Source organism: Mesitornis unicolor, unplaced genomic scaffold (genome assembly GCF_000695765.1).
Source record: "Mesitornis unicolor isolate BGI_N332 unplaced genomic scaffold, ASM69576v1 scaffold29307, whole genome shotgun sequence".
Taxonomy (NCBI): domain Eukaryota; kingdom Metazoa; phylum Chordata; class Aves; order Mesitornithiformes; family Mesitornithidae; genus Mesitornis; species Mesitornis unicolor.
The window spans coordinates 8,264-32,736 of NW_010196237.1; the positions used below are offsets into that span (position 1 = coordinate 8,264).

At 37.7% G+C, this 24,473-nt stretch overlaps 1 protein-coding gene across 1 annotated transcript; it reads right to left on the reverse strand.

The window, feature by feature from the left end:
* Positions 1 to 304: 304 nt before the first annotated feature.
* Positions 305 to 24,468, reverse strand: INTS7 (integrator complex subunit 7; the record flags this gene model as incomplete). Its single annotated transcript, XM_010188411.1, has 20 exons — positions 305 to 609; positions 2,301 to 2,486; positions 3,219 to 3,317; positions 4,478 to 4,610; positions 5,715 to 5,783; positions 6,087 to 6,190; positions 6,979 to 7,173; positions 11,234 to 11,440; positions 12,154 to 12,291; positions 13,022 to 13,261; positions 13,922 to 14,019; positions 14,584 to 14,718; positions 15,728 to 15,845; positions 18,457 to 18,579; positions 19,625 to 19,824; positions 20,328 to 20,374; positions 20,881 to 21,018; positions 23,009 to 23,155; positions 24,044 to 24,173; positions 24,420 to 24,468. Coding segments are annotated over 20 exons (2,844 nt in total), but the record flags the coding sequence as incomplete, so codon positions are not given.
* Positions 24,469 to 24,473: the final 5 nt, after the last annotated feature.

The window sequence follows — 24,473 nt, forward strand, 5'->3', positions numbered from 1 at the left end:
TCACAGTGTTTACTGATGTCCTGTGAGCCTAACATAAGAACCTTCTTCAAAAAAAAAAAAAAAAGTACAGGAAGTATAGTCAAGGAGCTCTTGGTGTCCCCTAGTGTCAAAGTTTGTGGAACCTGCTGCAGCAGGTTTGTAAATAGAAGTGAAGCGATCAGGTAGAAGTTGTTATATTAAAAGCACAACTCCAAAACTGACAGAGTTGCCTCTGCTGAATCAAGTTCAAATTTAGAGAAGGTTAAAACTGTAGGTCTTTCAAAAAAGAGTGTCCAAGAAAAACTGTAATACCATTGACCGGGATAGAGTAACTTCTGGGAATTAAAACCGTGAGTACGCTGTTCTTTGCTGTTGCTGCTGTGATGGAGGCTGTCCTTGCTGTTGTTGAAGACGAACCTGCTGGGAGTACGGATCCTCCAGAGATTTAACAAAAATAGTTGTTTTAGGCCCAGTTTTCCAGACAATACCATTTGAATCTATTACAGAGGACTCTACTGTGATGTTGTGGGTGCCAAGTATCACAAAGTTTAACAGAAACTGAGTGCTGAAGTAGTCGTTGTGTGGTTCCACCCTCTGCTCCATTTCATTGGTCATGTTGTCAATAGGAATCTGAGAACACATGGAAGGTTAAAATGCTATTTTATATAAGCCTGTTAAAATAAGTTTTCTGCTCTCTGTTTGAAGGAGAGAAAATAAGAAAAAAACCTTTGTCCTCAATTTTCCTAAACTGATGCATGTGCATGTATAAGCCAGCCTGACATGCTTTTTCCATCGATGAATGAGTTATTTTTGTATCTATTAGCAGAAGCAAGGTAGCTAACAAGTCTTTGTGTCTCCGAAATTGCATTTTTCCAGAGTAAAACAAGTCAGACAAACATTACACACTTCCTAGTCCTGCTCTTTTAGAAGCAACCGATTATTTTCTTTCTCCTCTCAAAACAATCTAAATAAAAAAACACAAAGCCCCAAACCCACCAAAACAGGCCTTTCACTAAACAACACACACCAGCAGAACTTGAACTTCAGACATGCAATCTTCGATAAAACTGCTGACTTGAATTTAATACGCATCTCCTCAGGTGCTGTTTAGTTTGGACAGCCTGTCCTCCTGATTTCCATATACAATCCTCATTTAAGGGTGTGGGGGTTTTTTAAGTTCTAGAGGCTGTGAGGTAGAGAATAGTCTACTCCTGCCTTTTTTCCCTTCGGAGTTTCATAGGATATAGAGCTAGGTTGAGTTTTCCTGATCTCAAGCTGTCCTGGTTTGACCTAAATAGAACTAATTTTCTATTTAGTGATTTTACTTTTCAGCTCAGTCTCTTTTAAGTGACTGAACTTGCTGAAAACTGGCAGCATGTTTTCCCAAACAGTGCTGCTAGAAGATATGCTCAAGGTCAGTTGTCTCATCCTGGGTGCTGTGTCTGTGCCTACGGGGGGAGAAGGAGACCCAAAACGGACCAACGAGGTATTCCATCCCACATACGTCATACTCGGTATAAAACCGAGAGATCACGAGGGTCTCCGCTGTTTATTTTCTTTTTTCCGCCCTTTTGCCTTGTTTTCCACCGTTCCTTCCATCTCGACCCTTCCGTCCGTCTCGATCCTGCAGAGGCCGAGGCCTGAGCAGAATCCTGCTCGTTCGTCTGCCGCTGATCCTGATTTGTGTGTCCTGCATCCTGCTCCCACCTGCTGCTGAGTTTGGTCTGGAACTTTTCCAGTGCCCGGCTCTGCAGAGCCTCTGATGACATATTCGTCATTGGGGGGGAAGGGTGGGGGGAGGATTTTATATTGGTTTTGTATATATATTTGTACTTATTTGTATATACTTCATTATTTTCATATTTACAATATTATTCTGTAGTATTAGTATTATTGTTTCATTAAATCTGTTAGTTTATTTTCCAACCCGTAAAGTCTCTCTCCCTTATTCTCTTTTCTCTTCCCTTCTGGGGAGGGGAGAGGGGTTAACAGAGAGCGTCTGTCCAGGATTTAGTGGCCGGCCCAGCCCTAAACCACGACACAAGCAGATTCCCAATGACTTGTTCTGAGCATCACAAAACCTCTTTTGTTTGGAAGAAAAGCTGTTACTAAAAAGGTGTCAGCATACAGCAGACTTAAAAATCCCAGATCCCTTCCACACACTGTGTCTGGCTCCCACAAGTGCTTGAATGTCAACTATCAAGAGTGAAGGGATTACAGAAGGACCCATTCATTCCTACCTGAAAATTCTGCTAACTAGAGCCAAACAGAAGAGCAGGAAAACACAGCAAGGAAGCTTAGGACTCTAGTCTCTCTCATACCTTATAGTCTTGTCCAGATTTGCTCTGCAGCACTGAAGAGACATTTAGACAGACTGACTGAATTTTACGGAAAAGGCCTGGTTTAGATCCATGCTGAACCACTCCTTCCACCTTCAGAGCCAATTGCTGATTGTTCTGTACTGCAATAGGTTCTGCTGGATTCCTTGGAGATGGGGACAGAGCCAGCTGAAACACAAGAACACCATCAAAAATGTAATGTTATGCCTCCAGAAAAACAAACAATTCAAGGATGAATCAGAAAAATTTTCACAGAAGAGTTTGCTAGGGAAAAGAGCAAACAGAAACAGACTTATTACTATGATAATTAATAAGCATCATCATCATCAATACCAGCCGTGGTCTTTAAATCAGTTTCATTAATTGGACTTCTTCAAAAGAAGCAGAAGAAGTCTTCTACAAAAGAGCCACAAGTAAGTATATTAAGCTGAACAAACCAGTAAAATGCAATAAGAATAAATGAGGGGAAAAAAAAAAAGACCACTGAAGGTCACATATACCCATTCTTAGTCAGTTGATAAATACTACAATTTTTTTTCCAAGATAGTAAATGTTGCTGTTTAAAGGAAAAACAACACAAATCTATAAAAGTTGCATTCCACGGACTAGAACATTATTTAGCCTTGCAGACTCAGTCAACAAAAATTCCAGTTAGATTTTATCATTAAGGCTTTGCAATCAAATAACTGAGTCTCACTTGCCTAAGTCACAGCCTAGTGGTTCTTAATGATCATATGTACATTATACTCAAGTTACTTCTAGCAGATGAACCCAGATGCTACTTGCAGTTAAGTATCTTCACTAAAAATGCTGAAGCTTTGTGCCTTCAGTAAGGCTCTTCTCATGAAGTAAAGACTTTTTATAAAGAGAAATTTTAGGCCACATTTGAATAGTACTTACCTTAATACTTGTAGACTGCAGCTTTTGAAAAAAGTACCTTTGAAATGAAAGGGGCACCTTCAACAATGCAATGACAGCATTGCACAGACAAGCCGTATGCTGTAAGAAACAGAGTCAAAACAACTGAGAGAGAAAAAAAAAATCATTCATAGCATAGGAAAAAGACATGCACTTGAGGTACTGAAACTGCAGTAATATCCACTATAAGTCTAGAAATATATTGACATAGTCATAGGGTAACAGCAACTACATTTAGCCTCTCTGTTTATGTTCAGCCCTTTATGAAGGAGGTATTCTACTCTGGCAAGAACAAGGAGGCCATAAAAAAGAAAAATCCAAATAATTTCACTCCTAGGGTTAAGAGCCAGCAGAGCAGGATCTGCTTGAAACACTCGTACAGAAAACTCTCACACAAACTGTCAAATAAACAATTCCTCTCCAAGCAAACAGGACCAGCATCTAACCAAAACTTAATGTAGTGCAATAATTTAAGTTTTAAACCTCTTGTCTACTCTTCCTTTCACACTTTGACTCAAATGAGCAAAGGCAGCATCACTGAAGTCACCGAGCTGCACTGAGAGCCAGTGACAGCTAAATTTATAGGGTTTACCTTTGTAACGTCTTACACAACTCATTCTTATATTCTATTTGGAATCAGTAAGCACTGTCAAATTTAAAACCAAAGCAACAACACCCACTTCAGCTTTATGATGTTCACTAACAATAAAAGAGGAAACCATACTAGTCCTGTAAAAAGAGTATGTTATCAGCTCACTGTTTGCATTCAGCACACTTTTCATTGTGTTCTCTGATGACCTGCACTGATAAGAGAAACACTAGACTTGCAAAACACAGCTCTGCCAAGAGCTCAGCTACTGAAGCCAGGCTAGCGCTGGACCTTGCAGCACCCAGCGTGGCAGGGGAAGAATTTCTCCATGACAACAGCATGAACAAAGAGAATGCGCTTCAGTATTTGAATGCAAGTGTGGCAAGAGATCTGACAGAGCCTTGATGCTACTTTTAGGTATCTTATCAGCATCTGCTATATTCTTAGTATCAGAATTTTAAAAGCACTATTTTTAAGCTGACCAGTAAGGTATTTTTGAATTAGCGAGTCCCCGTAGAGACCATTTGCGCCAGTAAGAGGTTTTTAATTAACCAAGCGTGCTCTTCAGTTTCTTGACCGCCACAGATATGAGTTGCCGCCAAGTTCATGGAACCTTTGTCTACAGAATATACGTTTAAAAACGGTTACTTGCCAAGTAAGACACAGGAGCATACTTCCTGTTGAGGGATTCCACTTCTTCCAGTACATGATTAAATACAGACATCATTCTTCTTTCATATTCACTTTCAACATGTGCTGTTCCATTTGAGCTATATTCCTGGAAACTAACAAAAAGAAAAATAAAACCTTTCATTGTGTCTAACACACTTTCCTCATCGTAATCTGGGAGGCTCATTCCCAAACAGGCCCAATGACCATCCTCTAAAAATTCAAAATCCATTAATAACTGTTTACTCTGTTTCTTTATTCTTTTTCCACTATAAGATTTGTTCTTTATATTTAAACCCTTTCTTAACTACAGCTTATACTTTGTCCCCCTCTCTCACTTGAAGCAGTTACAGGTCTAACAGACTCAGCATGCTTAATTCTCTTAGCTTTAATTTAAGCCTGTAGTGTTTAATTCCCCTGGCTTTTATTTAAGATTGCAGTGTTTATGTCTTTTAAAGTCTCATAACTCAAGGAAAAGCATGAATGCCAGTCAGAGTTAAATCTGGAATTTTATAATATCATGCTTTGAATGCAACTCTGTCTCCTAGACACCTATCGTTTTGAAGTCCACAGCTTCATACTTTTTACAAGTATGATTAATACATCTTCTATGGAATACTTAATTCATAATGAGGACAGCCGCTTAGAATGTTCACATTTATAAAAACCAACTGTTGAAAGATGTTTATCCACATTATCTTTCATTTAATCTCAGTCTAGGAGTTTAAGAGTGATTCAATTCATAGGAACTTCAACACGATTTTCTAGTGGGTATAAGTTCTCTGTTAAAAAAAGCCAGTGGTGACAGATCTACATTAGAAGTTCAAACTAATTTAATGTGTCTATTTTCAGCACTCTGAAGGAAGCTAATGTGCGCTGATAAGTGCAAACAGTAGGTATAGGAGCTAACAGAATGACAAGTTAAAATAGGTGGCTAAAGAAGAGATTAAAAGTTCATTTTGTGTTAATGCAAGTCTATAATGAAGACAATTCCAGTGCACTGCTCTCAAGAGGAAAATCAGTATAAAATGCAGAACCTGAAACACAGTCTCTAGTCTGCTAGGTACAGCACAGCAGCAACAGGTCTTCGAGCATGCTCAGAGCAGAACCAGAAAGGTCTACTGAGAAACCTTCTGAACATTCTTTGAATTCCTAGGCTTAAAGCCCCAAGGATTTAGAAGCAGATAGCAAAGGAGTAGAGAGTTGACTATCAAACCTACCTTGCAGATTCTGGATCCAAAATCAGAGCTTCTATTGAATGGGAAATCAACAGGCAGCTCTGCTGTTGTCTGATATTAATACTAAGGAGTTAAAAGACTTACAAAGTTGACACCTAAAACAAGACATGGAGTATATTTACTGGCATTTTTCCACGTTTCTCTTACTTTTGTGAAGTAATTCTACAGTCATTACTCCTTTAGTAAACAGAGCAAGAACTGCGAAAATCCCAAGTTTTATGCTGTTACAATTTGTGTCGTTACTTGTTCATAAAGTAATTCCAAACGATAGTATAGTAATGTTTATTTCCAAGTAGGTTTTAAGCAATTGGTACATAATTTTTAAGTTACTAACTTAAGATTTTAAAAGGATACAGTTCTACATTCCTTAGAGTTGCTGAGTCTGCATCAAAAGATGACTGATACAGATCTCCATACCGTGTAGCCAGGTTTCGGAATTCCTCCATTGAGTGTTTCATCTACAGAGACAATGTTACTAGTCAAGAAAAAAAAAAATAAAGCAAAGCAAAACAAACAAAACCCCAAACATCCAGAAAACCACTACACTATAACATACAACACTGAAGGAATAAGACAACATACTCTGGCAAAATATATGAAGTTCTTGCTTCTTCACACGTTAAAAAAAATAATAATCAAAGTAACAGACTATCATCCACACCTTAAACAGATATTTCTCCTGTAATACAGCACCAACATACCCTCCTTGGGTTAAACAAAAAAAGCCTAAACAACAATCTCCCTCATCCCCTACTGGAAAATCAAACTCCTGTCTTTCAAAGACTACCCAATGATTTCTTCTTGCAGACTACATACATTTTAGAAGCAGACTGACTTGGTGTTCTGTACGGTATGAAGTCAGTTGCCACCACTCTCCAAAAGGAGTTGTAGTGTGACCCTAACGTTCGCATTCTTCCTTAGTGTAATCACAATGTCTGAGGTGTTTCAAACGCGGTATGAAAGGTCTTGCTGCAAATGTGAGCATACTGAGTGGCTTACTACATGCACATCCTCAGAAGCCATTCATGTGAATGTATGAGAAAGCATACATACCTACATGCTTGACTTCAAAACATGGCCTGCTACAGACATGTTTATAGCCACAGGTGAAAACCAAGGCCCACTATTTAGCAAAAAATTTTTCACTATCACTTTTAATTTCTTTCATCGGATATGTTTGCTGAGGAGCAAAATTCATACCAGAATCATAAAAGTAACCCCACGAGAGCAGAAAAAGAACACGTGCCTGGTTAGAGATGCGCCCACACCTTTGGAGATCGTTTCCTGATGTCATAGCAATTGTTGTGGCAATAGCTGGTGGTGGACTTGTTTTTAGGCTGTTGCAGGTACAAATAAGTTGAGAAAAAGCTTGCAGAAGGTCAATTCTGAGTTTCACAAATCCACACTGAAAGCTCAGAGGATTAAGTGGAGTGCTAGCAGCCTGAAACACAGTAATAGGAATGTCGGCAATCTAGGTCAAAAGCAAACATGATAAAATAACTTTGCAATGTCACTGAACTGTCTCATCAGACAACTGAACCCTTCAGTTCAATTCTAAAAGCTGCTTTTTAAAAACTACTTCACAGATTTGCTCAATTTAAATCATACTGAATATAAACGACACAGAAATCTGGTAATTACTAAGCCATATTTCAAGTGTATCACCCTTGTAACAAATGTGACTTAAGCTGTTACAATGCTATTAGGAGACCCATTTCCTCTTTTTCCAAGGCCAAGCCATTAGGCTCCAAATGACATTAGTCCAGAACGTCCTCACCATAAGAACCAGCACACTGAATTGAAGGGCAAACAGAAACACAAAGTACTGAAAAAGTGATTCTCTGCATCAGCCAACAGAGAAAGAATCAGTTAAAGTTACCTGCAGCAAGAGATAATAGCCTTTGATTTTTTTTTTATTTAGAACTGTGAAATGGCCAGGAACATTACAAAGGCACTGAACCCTGCAGTTGATGAAGGTAGAGACAGTTCAGTGACAATCAAGAACAGTAAATAACAGAACTCCAGGAGGGTAGACATGATGCTAGTATTTAGAAAATATGCTTTGTGAAACTTCGCATCCTATGAGCTTAATTGACTTGTAAAAGCATCTGTGACAGCTTAGGACATCCAGGAGGGTGTGAGCTGCAGATCTGATACTGGTTAAGACAAAAATCCACTACTTATTTTTCTTACACTGTTGGATTTTTTTTTTTTTGAGAAGAGTACAGTTCTTTAGGGGGAAAGACCTCATCTGTGAAACAAAGCACCGGGACTTTCTCTTACTCAGAAAAGAGATGTATGTTAAACTCATGCATGTCTTCCCCAGTGCTTCTTATTCCTCAACAGAAAAGGTCTCTTCTGGAAGCAAGATGTTATGACCCATCCCAAAACCTTACTAAGAAATATTTATTTGCCAGCAAGAAAACAGCAAACTAGTTTCTCACAAAACATCACATCATTTGATATCTGCCCCACTATTTACCAAAGTGAGGAAACATCAGCCAGCTGCAGCCACTCAAAACTACTGAGCTAGATGTTAACCAAAGAAATATTACTATTTCATCACTTGAGCTATTCAACCCCTCTTATCTACCACTTTGCTTTCTCTTCTCCAAGGGCATAAAAAAAAATCCCCTTTGAATAGAAATTGTTCAGTTTATTCTGCAAAGGTGGTTTCAGAAACTGTGGAAGAGATCTCACTGCACTGTAATTACTCCATAGAGACTACATGCTTTTATAGAGTAAAGTACCAGTACTTATAACAGAAAAAAAGATACTTTTTAGTAACACAAGTTGTATTTGATTCTTGTAAATGGAAATACAAGCTTGTCTCATTAATACTGCAATTTACCTTATCTGTTACCCATATAACCATGGGCAATAAAAAAGCTACAATTCTTTTTTGAAAATGACAAAGTTTTTTGGCTCAGCCAAGTTATTAAAAAAACACCACTTCTTATCAACATTTTGAGTTAGTACTACTTAACCAATGGTTATATTAGTGCTTTGTTCAAGTTCTGCATCTTCTCTAGACTACCAGCAGTGAAAAATAAGAACAATGCTTCCAATGAGATGCATGCTCTGTGTCAGAAAGAGAAGGTCCTATTCAAAACTTTTGGTAACTATACAAGTAAGTACACAGTGAGAAAAATGGAGACCGTGGCTGATGCGCTCTGCAACAAGCCCCGCACTCTCCCCAGCATCTCTCACCCATAAAGTAATGGGACTTTTCTCCTCAAGTGGACTAACTCACATGAGAGAGCATTTTGCGTACAGCAAAACATGAGACAGACAGCTGCGTGTGTATCAAAAAGGTATTGAGAAATTTTCTGACAAGATCAGACACTGAATATTTCATCATAGCCAAGATGGACTGACTGAACATCTGCAACAAATTTACTGGCACAGTGTCTTCCAGCTACAAAGTGGACAGCTACACAGGGTTCATCATATGCACTAATGGTCTGTGGTACCAACAGTGTTGAGTCATACTCTGTGCTGAAACAGCAGCAACAGTAAAGCTGAAGTCAGAGGGAAGAGACAGTGGAAGTCTTCAGCAGTAAAACTATCATGCACTTTATGGCACTTCGCTCCCCTTTGATGTAGTTGCAAGCAGCGAGTGGCTCCTTTTACAGCTGATACACTCAAGCATGGTTAGCAATTTGTCCAGAGCAATGCAACAAGTCAGCAACAGTCAGTAAAAAAACCCCAGTTTCCTCTTCTCTAGCTCCAAATTCACTTACTCCTCTGGACCAAAATAACCCACAAGGAAGTGCTTTTATGGGTGCAATAGTGTCCTGGGATATAATCTTAGAATTAGTTTTCTATTCAGGAAAACTGCATTGCTAACAAGACTTCCACACTCGTTTTCAGTGGGAACAAGCTGATAAGACATTTCATATTAGTTTTTGGCCAGCACTGGTATGTGATGATCAAGGTCTTCAGCAGTCTTGAGATAAACAGGTGTAGAAGCTGGGAGGAACAGAAACTCAGGGCAGTTGAGCCAAGCTGACCAATAAAAATTATTCTGTACCCTTAACATCATTCTCACGATCAGCTGGGGCGTTTGCCAGGGACACCTCTCCTCCTTCAACAGCTGACATCCCAAGAGGGGCTCATGTGCCATTCTACTCCTGATGTCTACTTCCCCACTGTATCAGCTGAGTATAACTCTGCGTACTTTATATTAATACTGTTATTAATAGTGGTTTTTCTTATTGTTTAATAAAATCTGTTTCTATTTCAACCCACAGGTCTCTCTTCCTATTCCTGATTCCGTTCCCTTGGTGGGGAGGAGTCATCAGGTGACAGAACAACTGTCTAAATGACAAATACCTATGTGCAACATGCAGGAAGTGAAGTCAGCAGAGGAGATGAGTACAGGAATCCCTCCACTGAGAAACACAAACTCTAAGGAAAGGCTAATTAAATTACTGAATCACAGAACGACCTATTCAAGTACATTATATTCCTGCCAGTATTAAATATTAACATCTGATTAGATGAGGGTCCCCCCCCCAAACATCTTCTAGATGTTAGAGAAATCTTGAAATGTAAAATTAAAAGCCTTATTTACTCAGCCAAAAAAGTTAAAGACAAATACTTTGGGAACAATGGAGATTTCTCTTAGAGGACAAAGGTGTAAGAGTCCTTCCTACCTATTCAGGCACAGTTTATTTACGCGAATTATCACAGCACAGTCCCAGTAATTGGGGAAAAAAAAAAAAGCAGCAGCTTCATTCAAAAGACATAGAAAACTGTATGTAAAGACTTCTTCAGGGAAGCTAAGATATGAAAGAAAGTATTGTGTGAAGCTGGATTGTCTTTCGCTAGCAGCAACTTCACAGTAAGAACTGAAGGTTCATTAATGCTTTTTTTGTTTACATTCACAGACATCACACGCAGCTTCTTGCCATTCTCACCACTTCAAAGAAGCAGAATGTATCTGCATAAAAGCAGGTACCGTCTGAATTCTGGTGATCTGATAAGTTTCAATGGTCCTCCCTTCTCTTATGAAGTTGGTGTTGCCTTGTTTGAAATCCAGAGGAAAACATTGTCAAATACAAGGCAACATGAACTATGCAGGAGGGAGGAAGACAATGAAATCCTTCTCCATATCTCAAGATGATAGCAGCCAATTTAGATACATTCCCAGGCTTGACTACTACACTAGTGTTTATTCAGCCAAGAGTAGAAAATTTAAAGTACTGTAATCTTAAAAAAAGATCTGTTGCATATCATATGGTTTGATCAAGGCAGAAAGTGGCAGGGGGGGGAAAAGAAAAAAGAGAAACCTAGCTAATCACACTTAGCTGAGCTACAGAATCTTCTCTCTGAAGATGCAATGTTACAACTGGCTCTTCCCTGCAGTCCTCTCACAAAGAAACTCTGGCAGATGTCAGACATCTTCAAAAACTTTTCAGATGTTTAAGAACAGAAAGCAAGCAGACCTGCTGCAGTACACAGAAACATCATCACTAAAGTAGAAGATCTGCGCTAACCGTCAGTGACGCTATTCCTTTGTGGTAGGATTTTAAAGCTTCAGCAATGCAAGAAAGCGCTGAGCTGTAGTTGTCCTCCTGCAAACCTGTCAGACACTGCTCTGCATGGGAGAACTCCTTCAAGCTGTTCAGCCAGAAGTAGAAGTGCTCTGAGGCCACCTGAGTCAGCAGGCTTTGATACAGCTCTCTGGCCATGTCATGGTTGCCCTGTAACGACAAGGAAGTTTCTAAGAGGGGACACGAAAGAAGTCTGTGGGTTTCTACAAAACAAATAAGTGAACACTAACATCTCCAGAACTACTCTCTAACTTTAAAAATAGGAATAGTGAAACTTCTTCAAAGAATTTAATTATTATAATCCTAACAATAAATAAAAGTACAAGTTCTTATTTTATGGCAATATTAGCCTGTATAGCGTACAGTACGTATTTATACAAGATAATTCAACAAGATGAGAAACAAATAACATGATTTAATTTTACGCCAGCATCTTGTGTTAGGCTTTCTACATAATTCTAACCTCAGCTGTGACTTTACTGAAGGGAAAAGGGAAACAGTCTTTTTCTTCCTTTCTTCACATTGAAGAAAGAGAAGTACACATCAGGACGACCTATATCACCTTCTAAAGAAGAGCTAGACAATGCAGATCAAGCACGTGCTCAAGAAAGCATCAGGTTATTACTTCCTTCTCAAGTGAAAAACCATCCTGATGGGAGCACTGCCCTAAATGGCATATATCTGAATCAGCATTCCAGGGAATTAAGAAGGAAAATTATTTCTTTTTTTTTTTTTTTTTTTGCTTCCCATTCATTTCCTCCACTCAAGTCCTACCATTTTCCTTACTTTTTCCCAGTTCAAAAAAAATCACTAGCATGCTTCCAACCACACCAAACCATTTTCCTCCACGTATTTTCACTTACCATTCTGGAAGCCTGCCTGGCTATCCTGTAGGCTGTCCATCCATTGGAGGCATTCTCAAGCTGCTGTTTGATAACAGTTTTGATTTCTGAAGATAAAGCTTTCTGACTGGAAACAAATATCACTGTGGCAAGAGAAACCTTACAAAGAGTGAAGAGTGAGAAAGAAGGTTATATTTCAGGAACTAAATAAAGCAAGAAGAAAAAAATCAATTCTGTTTCCTGAAGTACCAAAAATTATCTGCTTGATTTTGGACTCAAAACTACATAGACGATTATACATTTTAACTGAGGAACTTCTCATTCATATATCTTTTAAGTAATTAAGGAAACACAAGTATTTCTTGTGGATGAAGTCACTTTCATTTAAAGAATCTTTACTGTGGCTTTTAACTGAGATACTTTGAATGCTTCAAATGAATTAACAGGAAGCTTGTAATTTCTTACATAAAATTCAATTCATTCCCAAATAGATGTGATAAAAGCAACTTTCTCTCTTACAGTATATTAAAAGTCACGTGTGTCAGAGTACCATACATAAATTGAGCTAACTGCCATTTTGTTTTTCTATAACCATTATTTCACAGACACCCCAATAATTTCAATAACTAGGTTTGTCTAAGCAGTGCCATCTGCTGGAAAATCTAATGGAATACACTGCATAGTTCAGCTTCATGTATGAGATACTCTGACATTAAGCACTGACATATGTAGTCAAAAGTTAAAGCAAAACTGAAAACAGTGGCTATAGACTGTTAGATGAAAGTGGACATAAAACAAATGTCTTAACTGCCTTTTTAAATAAAATTAATTCACAGTAGATTATATGGACTTTATCCATCAAGGGCTATTCACCAGAAGGAAGCCTTACCAAGAGTTCCTGTTTTTTATCTGTGGCAGATCGTCCAATTAATTTATAGAGGTCCATTAGGTCTCCTAGCATCCCATCTGCTAAGACAGGCAACTGCATGGCAATAGCTGCTAAACAGTGGCACATCAGAATCCTAGCAGCATCCTGGGCACTGTGCAACTGCGTCAGCAGGGATTCAACTACTGACTGGCTCAGGTGAGGACGGCACTTGACGAGCTTCACCATACAAGTTAATGTGATCTGCAATTCACACAATCAACAGTTAAAACAAATATAATTCTACTTGAAAATAAAACAGCCAGACACACTTATCTGCAAGTATGATTGCAGAAATAGAGAAGGTCTGGTATTTTCAGAACTATGTACTACACAAAGGATGTGATTTTTTCTTTTTAAGAGCCCAAGCCTCTGTTCCTGAGCTCACAGCACAAAAACTTATCATAAATCAGGCTTTACAGGTAAATAACTAGATGAAATTACTGGTAGCAGCTTATGATGTAGAAAAATAAAAATAACAGTTTATAAAAGTGTTGTAACCATGTACATTGCATCCTCAACTCCAAAAAGCAGGTTCTCTCCAAAGTTCTTTGTCCTCCAGAGATACCTCCATCCCATGTTTACATTCATTTTTTATTACAGCTGTTCCTTTGAGAGGAAGGCATTTTTTTTGCCTCTGCAACAATCAACTTACTGTAGAGCTGAGAGGAGCTGCAGTATAGCTGTGCTCAGTTTCAATACCGCTCTGAACTCTTGACTATGGGCAAAACATAGAAAAATCTTTGTTTTCTTCCAGTAGGTTACACTTCCACCAGAAAGGATGTGGTACACCCTAGCCTTTCTGCTATACAAGCTATTACTAAAACTTACAGCTGTGCTAAGGGAAGACAACAGTAATGTCACCTTTAAGGTTGCCTGAGCTCCTGGACTGTCATCTTGACTACAAAGAATAAGAAGAGATTCTGAGCCAAAAACTGCATCTTGCTCCAAAGGTAGAAGATCTAAGAAAAGAAAAGCAGAGTAAGTTAGTTCCCTGTTACATTTTCTAACCGTAATTGGTATAATGCTTGCACTGATGTTGCAGTTATGATAGTTAAGTATCTTCCTAATACTTCTGCATTACCTTATTTTGATTAGAAACAATTCTGCCATTCCACATCTCAGGTAATTATTCAGCTGTCACATCAACTGTTACATTTGTAGGGTGTGCATAAATCTCTGGACTAAGACTTCTAAATGCCCTATTATTCTTTTGCAACAGACTTTGTGCAAAGGGTTTTCAAGGGTTGACAAACACTTCACTAGTCTTACAGCAAAAGTGCAAGAAGTATTTACTTAGCACAAGTTTTACTGTGCCCAGTAACATTCTCTAAATAAGATGAATCTTAGTTGGAATCTTTCCAACCACTCAAAATCACACAGAATATTTTCTACTATATTATACTCCCCATTATTTCTAACCAGCATGAGGGATCAAACAGATTTACAGACAAAACCAGTTAATACATGTTAAGTGCATAAGCCTGACTAAACAGACGCATTTCATTGTCCTTGCTTTCATTTACCTTTTTCCTGACAAGAGGCTGATATGTTAGTCAGAATTTTCACACTATGAGCTGCAATGCCACGGTTATTATGGTAACAGCACTCCTGTGCTAGCTTTACTAAATCAAATGATCTCACAGTTGTAGCTGCTGTTCCTAAAGAAGGCAAACAGAACATGAAACAGTATAGTCCATAATTACACCACAGATCTTTTCAAGTGCATTTCTGGAGAAAAAACCCAAACAAATACAAAAAAAAACCCATAAACAACACAAAACCTATAGTGTTCAGTTTATTATTTCCTATGTTTAAAAGGATAGGATGAAGACACATCTTTCTCTTTCCACACACAGAGGCTCTCCCTGTATTCCTGAACAATATACAAGCTAGGCACACATGAGAAAAAATATTTGGGTCTGAAGGCTGATGTTTCAGGGAATCAATATAAATATTGCCTTAAGAAATACTATATCTGATTCTAAAAGCTGGTGAGCATATTAATTATCAAGACATGCCAGAATGACTGAAGAGGATGTACTATTTTACTCCATGTCTCCAGCCCATGTAGTTAGGCTCAAAAGACTCATTAGGGCAGTCCAGCTTTCACGAAGAAAAAAGAAAACAGTATGATCACCATTTTAAGAACAAGATACCATGAATTACTTTAAAATGTTTACTTCTCCAGAATATAGTCACAAGGCAGAAAGGTTCCCATGGTACTGAAGCAGGTCATTCCCATAAGAGTGGGAGGCTAAAACATTATCCCACTCTCACACCATTAAGTTTCCATACTACTCAAAAGCTAACCAAATCCATGGTTTCAAAGCCCCTTAAGCAGAATGCAGATCAGCCATTTGAGAGATATTACATTTCTTCATTTTATGAAAAGCTGAAGACCCACAGATAAAAAAAAAAAGTATCTTTTCATATAGCATATTACCCACAAAATCCAGAACAAAATCTTAGACCACAACTATTCATAGGTATACAGTATCCCATTTTAAGTTCACATACTAAGAACACAGTCTGATTCTCAGCTTGTGTTCTGAAGTTAAATAAAAATAGTTTAAGAATATGCTACAAAAAGTGTTTAGATTAAAATGATTATTAGTAGATAGTATTCTTCAGCATTTCTGTGTTGACTACCTAATGTAGTTTTCTTACCTGGAGCAGTGCTGAAGTACTGTTTAATGGCAATGGTCCCTGATAACACAGAAAGAACAGATAGCATGCCCAGTTTCAAGCTGTCGTAAGGAGTGTGAAGAGCAGATTCACAGAGTGCCTAAAGATTAGCAGAAGAAAATATATAGAAGGAAGGAAGTCTCATGAGCTATCTGTATCAAATGTTTGGTTACACTTATCGGTGAAAAGTTTTAAGAATCAAGATTATTTTAAACAAAAAATAGTATTTTAAAATAGTATTTTAAAATCAAAAGTTAGTAGTCATGTCCCAAAGCATTTGGTTTAGTAGACTAAAGACATGGCTTTTCAGAAAAGTGACAGTGGGTCTCATATGCTAAGAAGCACCAATTAGAAATAATTTATTAATTACAAGTCAGTGGCAAAAATATTATGAGGTCTCATTAATCAAATATTTTAAAAGATTTTAGGACAGTTCTCCAGTGAGAGGTATACCAATTATTTTGCCTTATAACAATCTTTAGGATTTTATATAAGTATACATCTCTGAAGAGCAAAGTTTCAAGTGTCACTTCTTTTAACAGTCCTGGTGTCCAACAGAATACAGTTTAGGTTTCTTGATAAGCTCTTAAAGCATGTTTTATTTTTAACTCATTTATATTAGAGCTCTTGTCATACTTCTGTGCCTTTTACCAGATCTCCTCAAGCCTATTTAGTTTACAAACATTTAGTTTGGAATAACTCTTAAAATTCACATTGTTCTCAGATTCATTATGCCAACATTGTTCACAATTTAGTCATTCACTGGTTTAGGAGGCTTTTTTAGTCAATGTGAGAGAAAGTCAAATATAAAACAAGTGGAAAATGTAAGTATATTCTGCCTTAGAGAGAGTGCCAGAACTGAATTATAACATCCAGTAACTGAATAAAAACCAACACAGAATTAGTTACACAGAACAAATAAAAAACCCAATTAGTGTTCTTACCAAGCATGCATGCGTTCTTATAAGGTATAAGGGTTACATTCTAAATAAATTTGTAATCTGTACCAATGTAGTATTTTGCTAATTCACTGAGTAGCGTGGCATCAACAGGAAAAACCAGATACAATTATTAGGGTTGAAAATGAGTCTTGATGCCTCCCAAGACACTGATGTTTTACTCCAGTGCTATTAAATCACCATTCACAGAGCACATTTGAAACAGTAACTATGAAGAATGCCAGGAGCACAAAAGAATTACCAGGATGGACTATAGTCTGCCTGTTACCTTCCCAGTCAGCAGGACTGCTCTAAGCATCAGCAGCAACAGCTTCTAAAGCTGATGTTTAGAAATCAGTGAAATCTTCACAATTCAAAGACCAAGCCTCCTATCTGCCCTCACAGACAGACCCAAAATGCTGAAGCAGTTAACACCACTGAAATTCTTGTTGGTAAAAAAGTAGAAGCCTCAGGTTTTGCCATGAGAAAAGGGTGATCTGTTCCAGTCTGTGTTGTCTAAACATTATCAAGCTGTCTAAATATATGGAGAAGAGTTGCCCAGCTCAAAATGTTAACTAATTCAGAAGTCAGAAAAAAATCTCCTTACTTCTGCATGCCATCCAGCAAGCAGTAACAAGATTTAGACAATTTTTTTCTAACCCAATCACTGGTTTAGTTCTGACATGATTGGAACTTTTTCCTATGCATTTCAGCCATCAGGACACCTACTTTGAGACACTACATAACAATGAAAGCCATGTTACCAATGTCTCTTGCTTGTACTGATACAACTACCAACCAGGCGTATTGGTATAAAGTAGAAATTTGACTGCAAAGAATCCATAAGCCATTGAAGGAATTCCTTAAAATTCCTAAAAGGAAGTAAGTTTCGGTATTAATCCACTATGAAGAATAAGGCAGGTCACTAAAATAAAAACCTCTGCACACTCCAAATAATTTTATCTGAGAACTGGGAGACAAAGCAAAACATGCTTTATTTGTCACATGATTTTTAACAAAAATCCCTAGTTTTTCCTCCCAGCTTCCTTATGCTCCAATAGCATACAGCAAAAGAAGCTTCCAAGAGTATTTAAATTTAAAGATTAATAAAAGACCCAGAAAAGTAGAGCTATAAGCCTATGTCAAAGTTCTTGGAATATTTGCTTTCTTAGTCCAACCTGAAGTTATTTTCTGTAGTCATTTCTACCAGAAAAAGGGAAAGACAAGGAGAAAAATGTGCATATGCAACTGCAATTGGAAGAAAGCAGCAATATTATCTACAATATAGCAACTGTTTCCCCAAATAACACAGATGCAGTATAAACACCTAGGGTCTCATTCATATACCAGGAGTCACAAGGATACTATTGAAAATGAACCACTAATCCTAAGAAATGAAGTAAAAATTACATATGTACTTTCAAGTATATCTTGATGGATGATATACTTTGATAAATGCCAGAAAGACTCTGTTACTGAGCCTGTATTAATACTCTCATTTATCATAAGATTAATGTAAACATTCAGCTCTCATATCCATTTTTTAATGAGTTTTTCAAGCCTAGAAGGCCTACTAAAACACACATGTCTTTCCTCAGCTACAATACTTTGACTGTTGATTAATACTTGACTACTCTGCTTGGTAGAGTAACCTAACTTAAACATATGGATGTATTTTCTTCCTTTTTTCACCTCCCAATTTGTTTTTCTGGAAAGAATTCCACAACTAATTGCTAAGTTACATAATAAACTTTAGCTTAAAAATGTATAAACCTGAATATTTTCTCTGCTCCATGTATGCGGTGTCTTGTTGGCCAACAACTTTAAGTCTTGGATTGCAAGCCTCTTCACAGCCTTCCTGGGGTCATTCTTCAAGTACTGCAACAAAAGCTGGATCTGCAACAGAGTAAATCCACAATTTGAGATTATACTAGAGGAAAGTGTTTTCAAAAGTACTTAGAAGACATATGGAGCATATTTGGCCAAAACTAATTTGCCTTATGCTAATTCTGTTGTCTGCATGATCTGCAGTTAACAGATAGCAACACATACACACCTTGTATGCCTCAGTAGCTGGCAAAAACAACCCCCAAAAAATCAAAACAAAACCAACTCCATGCCACCCCCTCCAAAGCATTTATGTCTAAGTGACACTTAACTGCATGTCCTTTGTTGTATTCATTTCCTGCAAATCTACAGAGATTGAATAACCAGCATATGAAAGAGTATGAACACATGGATCATGGTTCTGCTCTCCATCTCCACTCTGGCTACATCACTTTTAAGCAACATTGGCTGTTGTGTTGCAGAAATACAGCCTAAAGCACCATGCTTACTGCCATAAAAAGACAAAGCACAAATGTTCTAATGTTGTTGTGGTTAGCTTTGATTTTGTACTATCAAAAGCACCCTCTGAAATACAGAAATCAGCCGTGCCAAAAAGAAGTTTCAGACAGATCAATGCTATTAGTCTAACAGTAACAGACACCAGCCTTCCATAGCTGTACAGGACTGAAAGAAAGCAAATAGATTTTCATGACTACTTTACAAGGATTAGTTAGATGAATCTCAAATGTCACTGTGTTCAGACCAGCTACATAAATCATATCCACAAAGCACGTTATCAGAACATAAAAGCATTGTAGTTTTCTATCATTGCTTTCCCACAACTTGGTTTATAGTTCTACATTACAGCAACACATTCAAATTCCTCAGATCTTCAAAAAATGTTTTTTTAAATGCACTCTACGCTATTAAAATATTCATTTGCTTGCATGCAAGGAAGGCAAAAGACACACTCACGACCCAATAGAATAAACAGCAGTGAAAAGTGAAGCCTAGATTCTACAGGCAAGATGAAATCTTTTCAGAAAAAGTCAGTGAGCGCCTTTTTTAAAGTACTTTGTACTTTAAATGGAAGGAATTAATTAGGAAGAACTACCTGTTTAGGAATGTCAACCAAAGAAGAAGCAGCCAGCAGAGTAAAGGTGTGCAGAGTAACAATGACCATCTTGGTAGAGGGATACGATGTCACCAACTGCTGAAGCAGCTGCCGGGAGCTGGAGGCCAGGCTCGCATCGTGATGCATGTGCTGTAGAATAGGGATTAACTTCAACTTCAAGTCCACAGGTGTGGCTAAACCTGCAACAAGGAAGAGAGACAGAGGCAGAGTGTCAGTCCTTTGTACCAGCTTTTGGCAGTCCTGAGGCATGCCTTATGTCTGCACTGCTGGATGCAGATTGCACAGACACTTGCATTAGCTTCCAGTAACTCATCTACAAGCTAGCAGCATACCCACAGCAGTATCAAGCACTTTCACAGTTCTTTGAGAAAGCTGCATCCTTGCTTCATTGCAGGTAGCATATTCACTCATCTGAGGCAACCTGCCACAGTCCAAGTAAGTTTACTCACTGTCCTATAGATGATATTTTATTTTTTACCAAATGGGTGTTTTGAGAACTTAGATGTTAAGTGGACACATGAGCCAGACATTGGATGATTGGTTAGCTAATTTAATTTTAAAAATTGAATCATTTGAGAATAAGAGCAACAGCATTCCAATATCCAGTATTTACATATGGATAACAAAGAATTATCAAAGAAATTAAGAGCTTTTCCCTTTATCATTCAATATGCATATGTACCTTGAATCATCTCACTGATCTTATTACATATTCCTGCAGCAAAATCCCTGTAGAGATAAGGAAGTACCAAGTGAAATACAGAATAAAGAAATAATTAGAAGTAAAAATCAACAGAACTACCGAACATTGCATCGTAAAAATAAAAACCTTTACGAAAGGGTGGCTGACAAGACTTAAGTAATTTTAGAACCCCTGCACATGGACATGATCAAATGATAAAATGGCATCTTTCAAAAATGTGTCAAAGTGACAAGCAGCACTACATTTAGTTGCCTAATATAACTTCTGTAAAATAATCCTTGTCTAAAGCTGCTATTTCACTTTACATTCCCATCTTTATGAGCTTTCCATTAATATTTTAGAAAACAAAAGAAAAAGATTTCTGTTAAACTTGCATTCAGATTTTACAATGCTATTATTGCACATAGTTAAATGTTTTGCTATAAATGACACAGCTAACACTACAGAAGAAAATACTAAGCTTTGTGAATGTCAGTGTCAATCAAGTTTCCATTCTCTGTAATAGAAAAAGCCAAAAAAAATTACATCTTACTTTGATTGTGCAGAAAAATTGGCAGCAGCAAATATAGCAGCTTCAACTTCCACATTATCATGGGAATCCAAACTCTGACGAATACTGTGATGTGCATTCTTCCTTTCTGGAATAATAGATGCCATGCTGCCCAACATCCTACAGAAACAAATCACAGCAAGATCATGAAAAACAGTGATCACGAAGAAATGCAAGATGAAAAAAACAAACAAAAGGACTGTTAAAAAGACTCATTTTTTAATATAAATATGTGCTCTTTCATATCTATTACAGAAACAAATCCTAAAAGTAAGCATATAATTAAAAGGTAATAAATTTTGTCATGTTATGTTAATGGTTTAATAAAAATTAAATGTATTTTAGCTTGAAATGGGCACAGTGATAAACTTACCAAGAATTCTTATAAAATTAAGAGTGCACTACAGCACTAGGAATATTGAGCATACTTGAGATGCTTCTATGTTCAAGTCCTGATATTAATACAGCAGATTTAATGGCTATTTCAGACATACATGAAGTACAAATCATAGTATTTAAATCAGAAGTGTGGTATTTAGGGGGAAAAAAAAAGCCTCTAGAGAACTGTTTCTACCCTCCTCTCAATTAAGACTGCAGAAATAAAGAAGTGACACATGTCTGAACAGTCATAAATGTTAACCACATGCTAAGAAAGCAACATTTCTAGAAACTTTGTGTTATCATCATCAAGCAAGCAAACATCTGACTTTCATCATTTGTTCCTAAAACCATTTGCTGCTCCGAGATCAGGTTATTATTGGTAGTAGTGCAATACCTTTTGCATAACTGCCAAAAAGGGAACCAATCAAAGTATCTATACTTTTGCTAATATCCTAACGATACTCTTCAGACTTAATTGGGTTATGCTAAGTATAAGAAGAATGAACACAGGATTTGCACTGAAGGTAATTTCAGAAAGAGTCCCATGCAAGTATTTACACAGTTGTCTAGCAGTAAAATTCCTGCCCAGACAATTTTTTTTGGCAGATCTTTTTTCCAGTGTTTTTTCTTACTGACACTACCTAAGGAGGACAAAAACAAATCAACGGAAGATTTTCATACTGCTGAACTAACAGATGTTTTCACCTTTCAATTTATGCATCCTTTGAATTGATACATCATCTAAGTATTTTTGCAAACTGAGCAGATTCCTGGAACTTTTAGCAGTATGTCAAGATAGCCCTCAATCCCAGTCAACAAGTCTAATCTTACAGTAGAATACTGAAGTAGAACTACAATAACACAGATATATTGTACCCACGTTTCTGAAACACTAAAGCATAAAAGTATTAAATTAAAAAAAAAATCAAAAGAAAGAAAGAAATGGACATACAAGCTAATCAAACCCCTGTTAATGCCTCTCAACTTTCAACAGTGAAGTTGGTAACAGTTCTAGATGGACAGACAGAAAATACAAAAGGAAAAATATGACTGCTCTCTTCATTTGCATAAAAGATTGAAGAAACAGTTAAGATGGTCATGTTGGGTAGCGTTAGAGACATAGACATCAAAACAGCAGGACAGTGAGATAAAGATAGCTTAATTTAATTTTTTCCCTCCATTTGATACCTAGGAAGGCCAAAGCAACAATACAAGGGCATTCCCTTTGAAGTTATCATCAGAGAACAACAAGCAGTAAACGTCTAGCACAACAATAAATGAAAGAGGTGTAAGTGTAAGTGTAACAAGATTCACATAAATAAGTTTTATCTATAAGTTAACAAAAGATATTTTCACACATAGGGAAGTACTTTCCTTTTTTATATTGGTCTAAATATGTCGCATACAATATATCATATGTTGCATACAGCTACAGACATTTAACTTATGCATACAAGAGTTGTATTTTTCTTCTCTTTCAGTGTTGCAAACACCATCCACACAATTCTTACCATCATAAATGGTTAATAACTTTGTTCTCCAATTACAGATCCTTATTTAAGACAGATCCCCTTTAAGACAGATGTCTTTGCTTTTAACTCTATGGCCAATATAGAAGACACCTCCTATGCTTCACCCATGGTAGTTGCAGATTTTGTTATCCCAGCCTAGCACACTAATAACTAGGTAGAGATTTCAAGTGAATTAGGTTTATTTATGAAATACATACCGAAGTGTAATAGCTCGAGCAACTGGATCATTGCTATGAATTACTGAGAAAACTCTTTTCACAAACTCATCGACATTTAAGATCTTCTCCAAGTGCTTCTCACTCTGCTGAGTAACTTTCAGCACACACAGCCTAAGGAAGTTGTTTCTATTAAAAGACACACACATTTTTTTATCATGCTGTTTAACAATAAAAATTCAAACACTTTAAACATTAAATGACTTTTAAAAAAAAGCTTCTGAGAGTTAAATAAAACAAGCAAATGTCTGTGCTTTGGAAATCACATATTTAAGTAGACTGATATAGTTAAAAAGAGACTATTAACACACTACCGTTTTATATTCTAGTACAGGTAGTGTCAAATTTAGGCCCAATTCCAGGGAAGTGAACCTGTTGACACTAGTGAGGAGTACATACAGATGCCCATTTTGTGCACACTTACGGATCTAATTCTGCTAGAAAAGCATGTCCAAGACTAAGACAGAAACATCTAATTGTCATTGCCAGGTATGAATGAATTTCTTTTCCTTACTGAAGCAAACAGTGAAGATACCAGAACAGCAACAGATAACTTTGTAAGGTATTACAAAGCAGCTCCAATTCTATCCCATGCATCATTTAGGCATCAGGCACTTGGAAAATCTATGCTTTGGGCTTTGTTGTTAATGTTCCTTAGAGACGGAATTTGCACATGCGATCACTCATCTATTTATTAACTATGAGTCTGAACACGCTTATGAAGTGGAATTTACACCAGTGAACTTAAACCAGTCAGTTAGCAATTCTCAAATCAGGACAGATAGAAAGGAACTGTGTCACTGATCACTCACAGCCCCTTAAGCCCACCAAAGAAGGGAAAAGCAAGCTTCAGTCAAGCACAGCTTGTCCTCAGTCGAGTAGGTACCACAGTGGCATTACCAGGCAAACAGAAAAACTCCACAGCTGCCCAGGCTCCAGTGTGACACCAGTCCAAGACACAGTACGTTACTATGGATGGGAGATTTGACTGGACAGAAACCGACTGATGATACTCACCCCACTCTGAAGACATCAGCTAGCTTTAGAAAAGCTGAATTAATAAGAATAGGGAAAGGATATTTCTGGAAGAGCCTTGGAAAACGAACGACGGCTTCACACTGCTCCCCGAGTTTGCCAGACCTGAGGCCTAAACAAAAAAAAACCAACACATTCTGGGCGAAATCGATGCTCCGCCAGAATCAGACCCTCCATCCACGCTCGCTCCAGACAAAACGGTACAAAACAGAGCTCCCAGCAGCTGAGAGCCGCAGGGCGGTACAAGGCCTCCCCCCACAGCGCGGAGGCGGGCAGGGAGCGGGAGCCAAAGGCAGCTGCAGTGGACACACGCCCGCTTTCCCAGGTCGCCCACAAATCGGAGCCCGCGCGGTCTCACCTTTGTCCAACTCCATAAGGGCGGAGTTGGCGTCCAGCTCCTGCTCGCCATAGC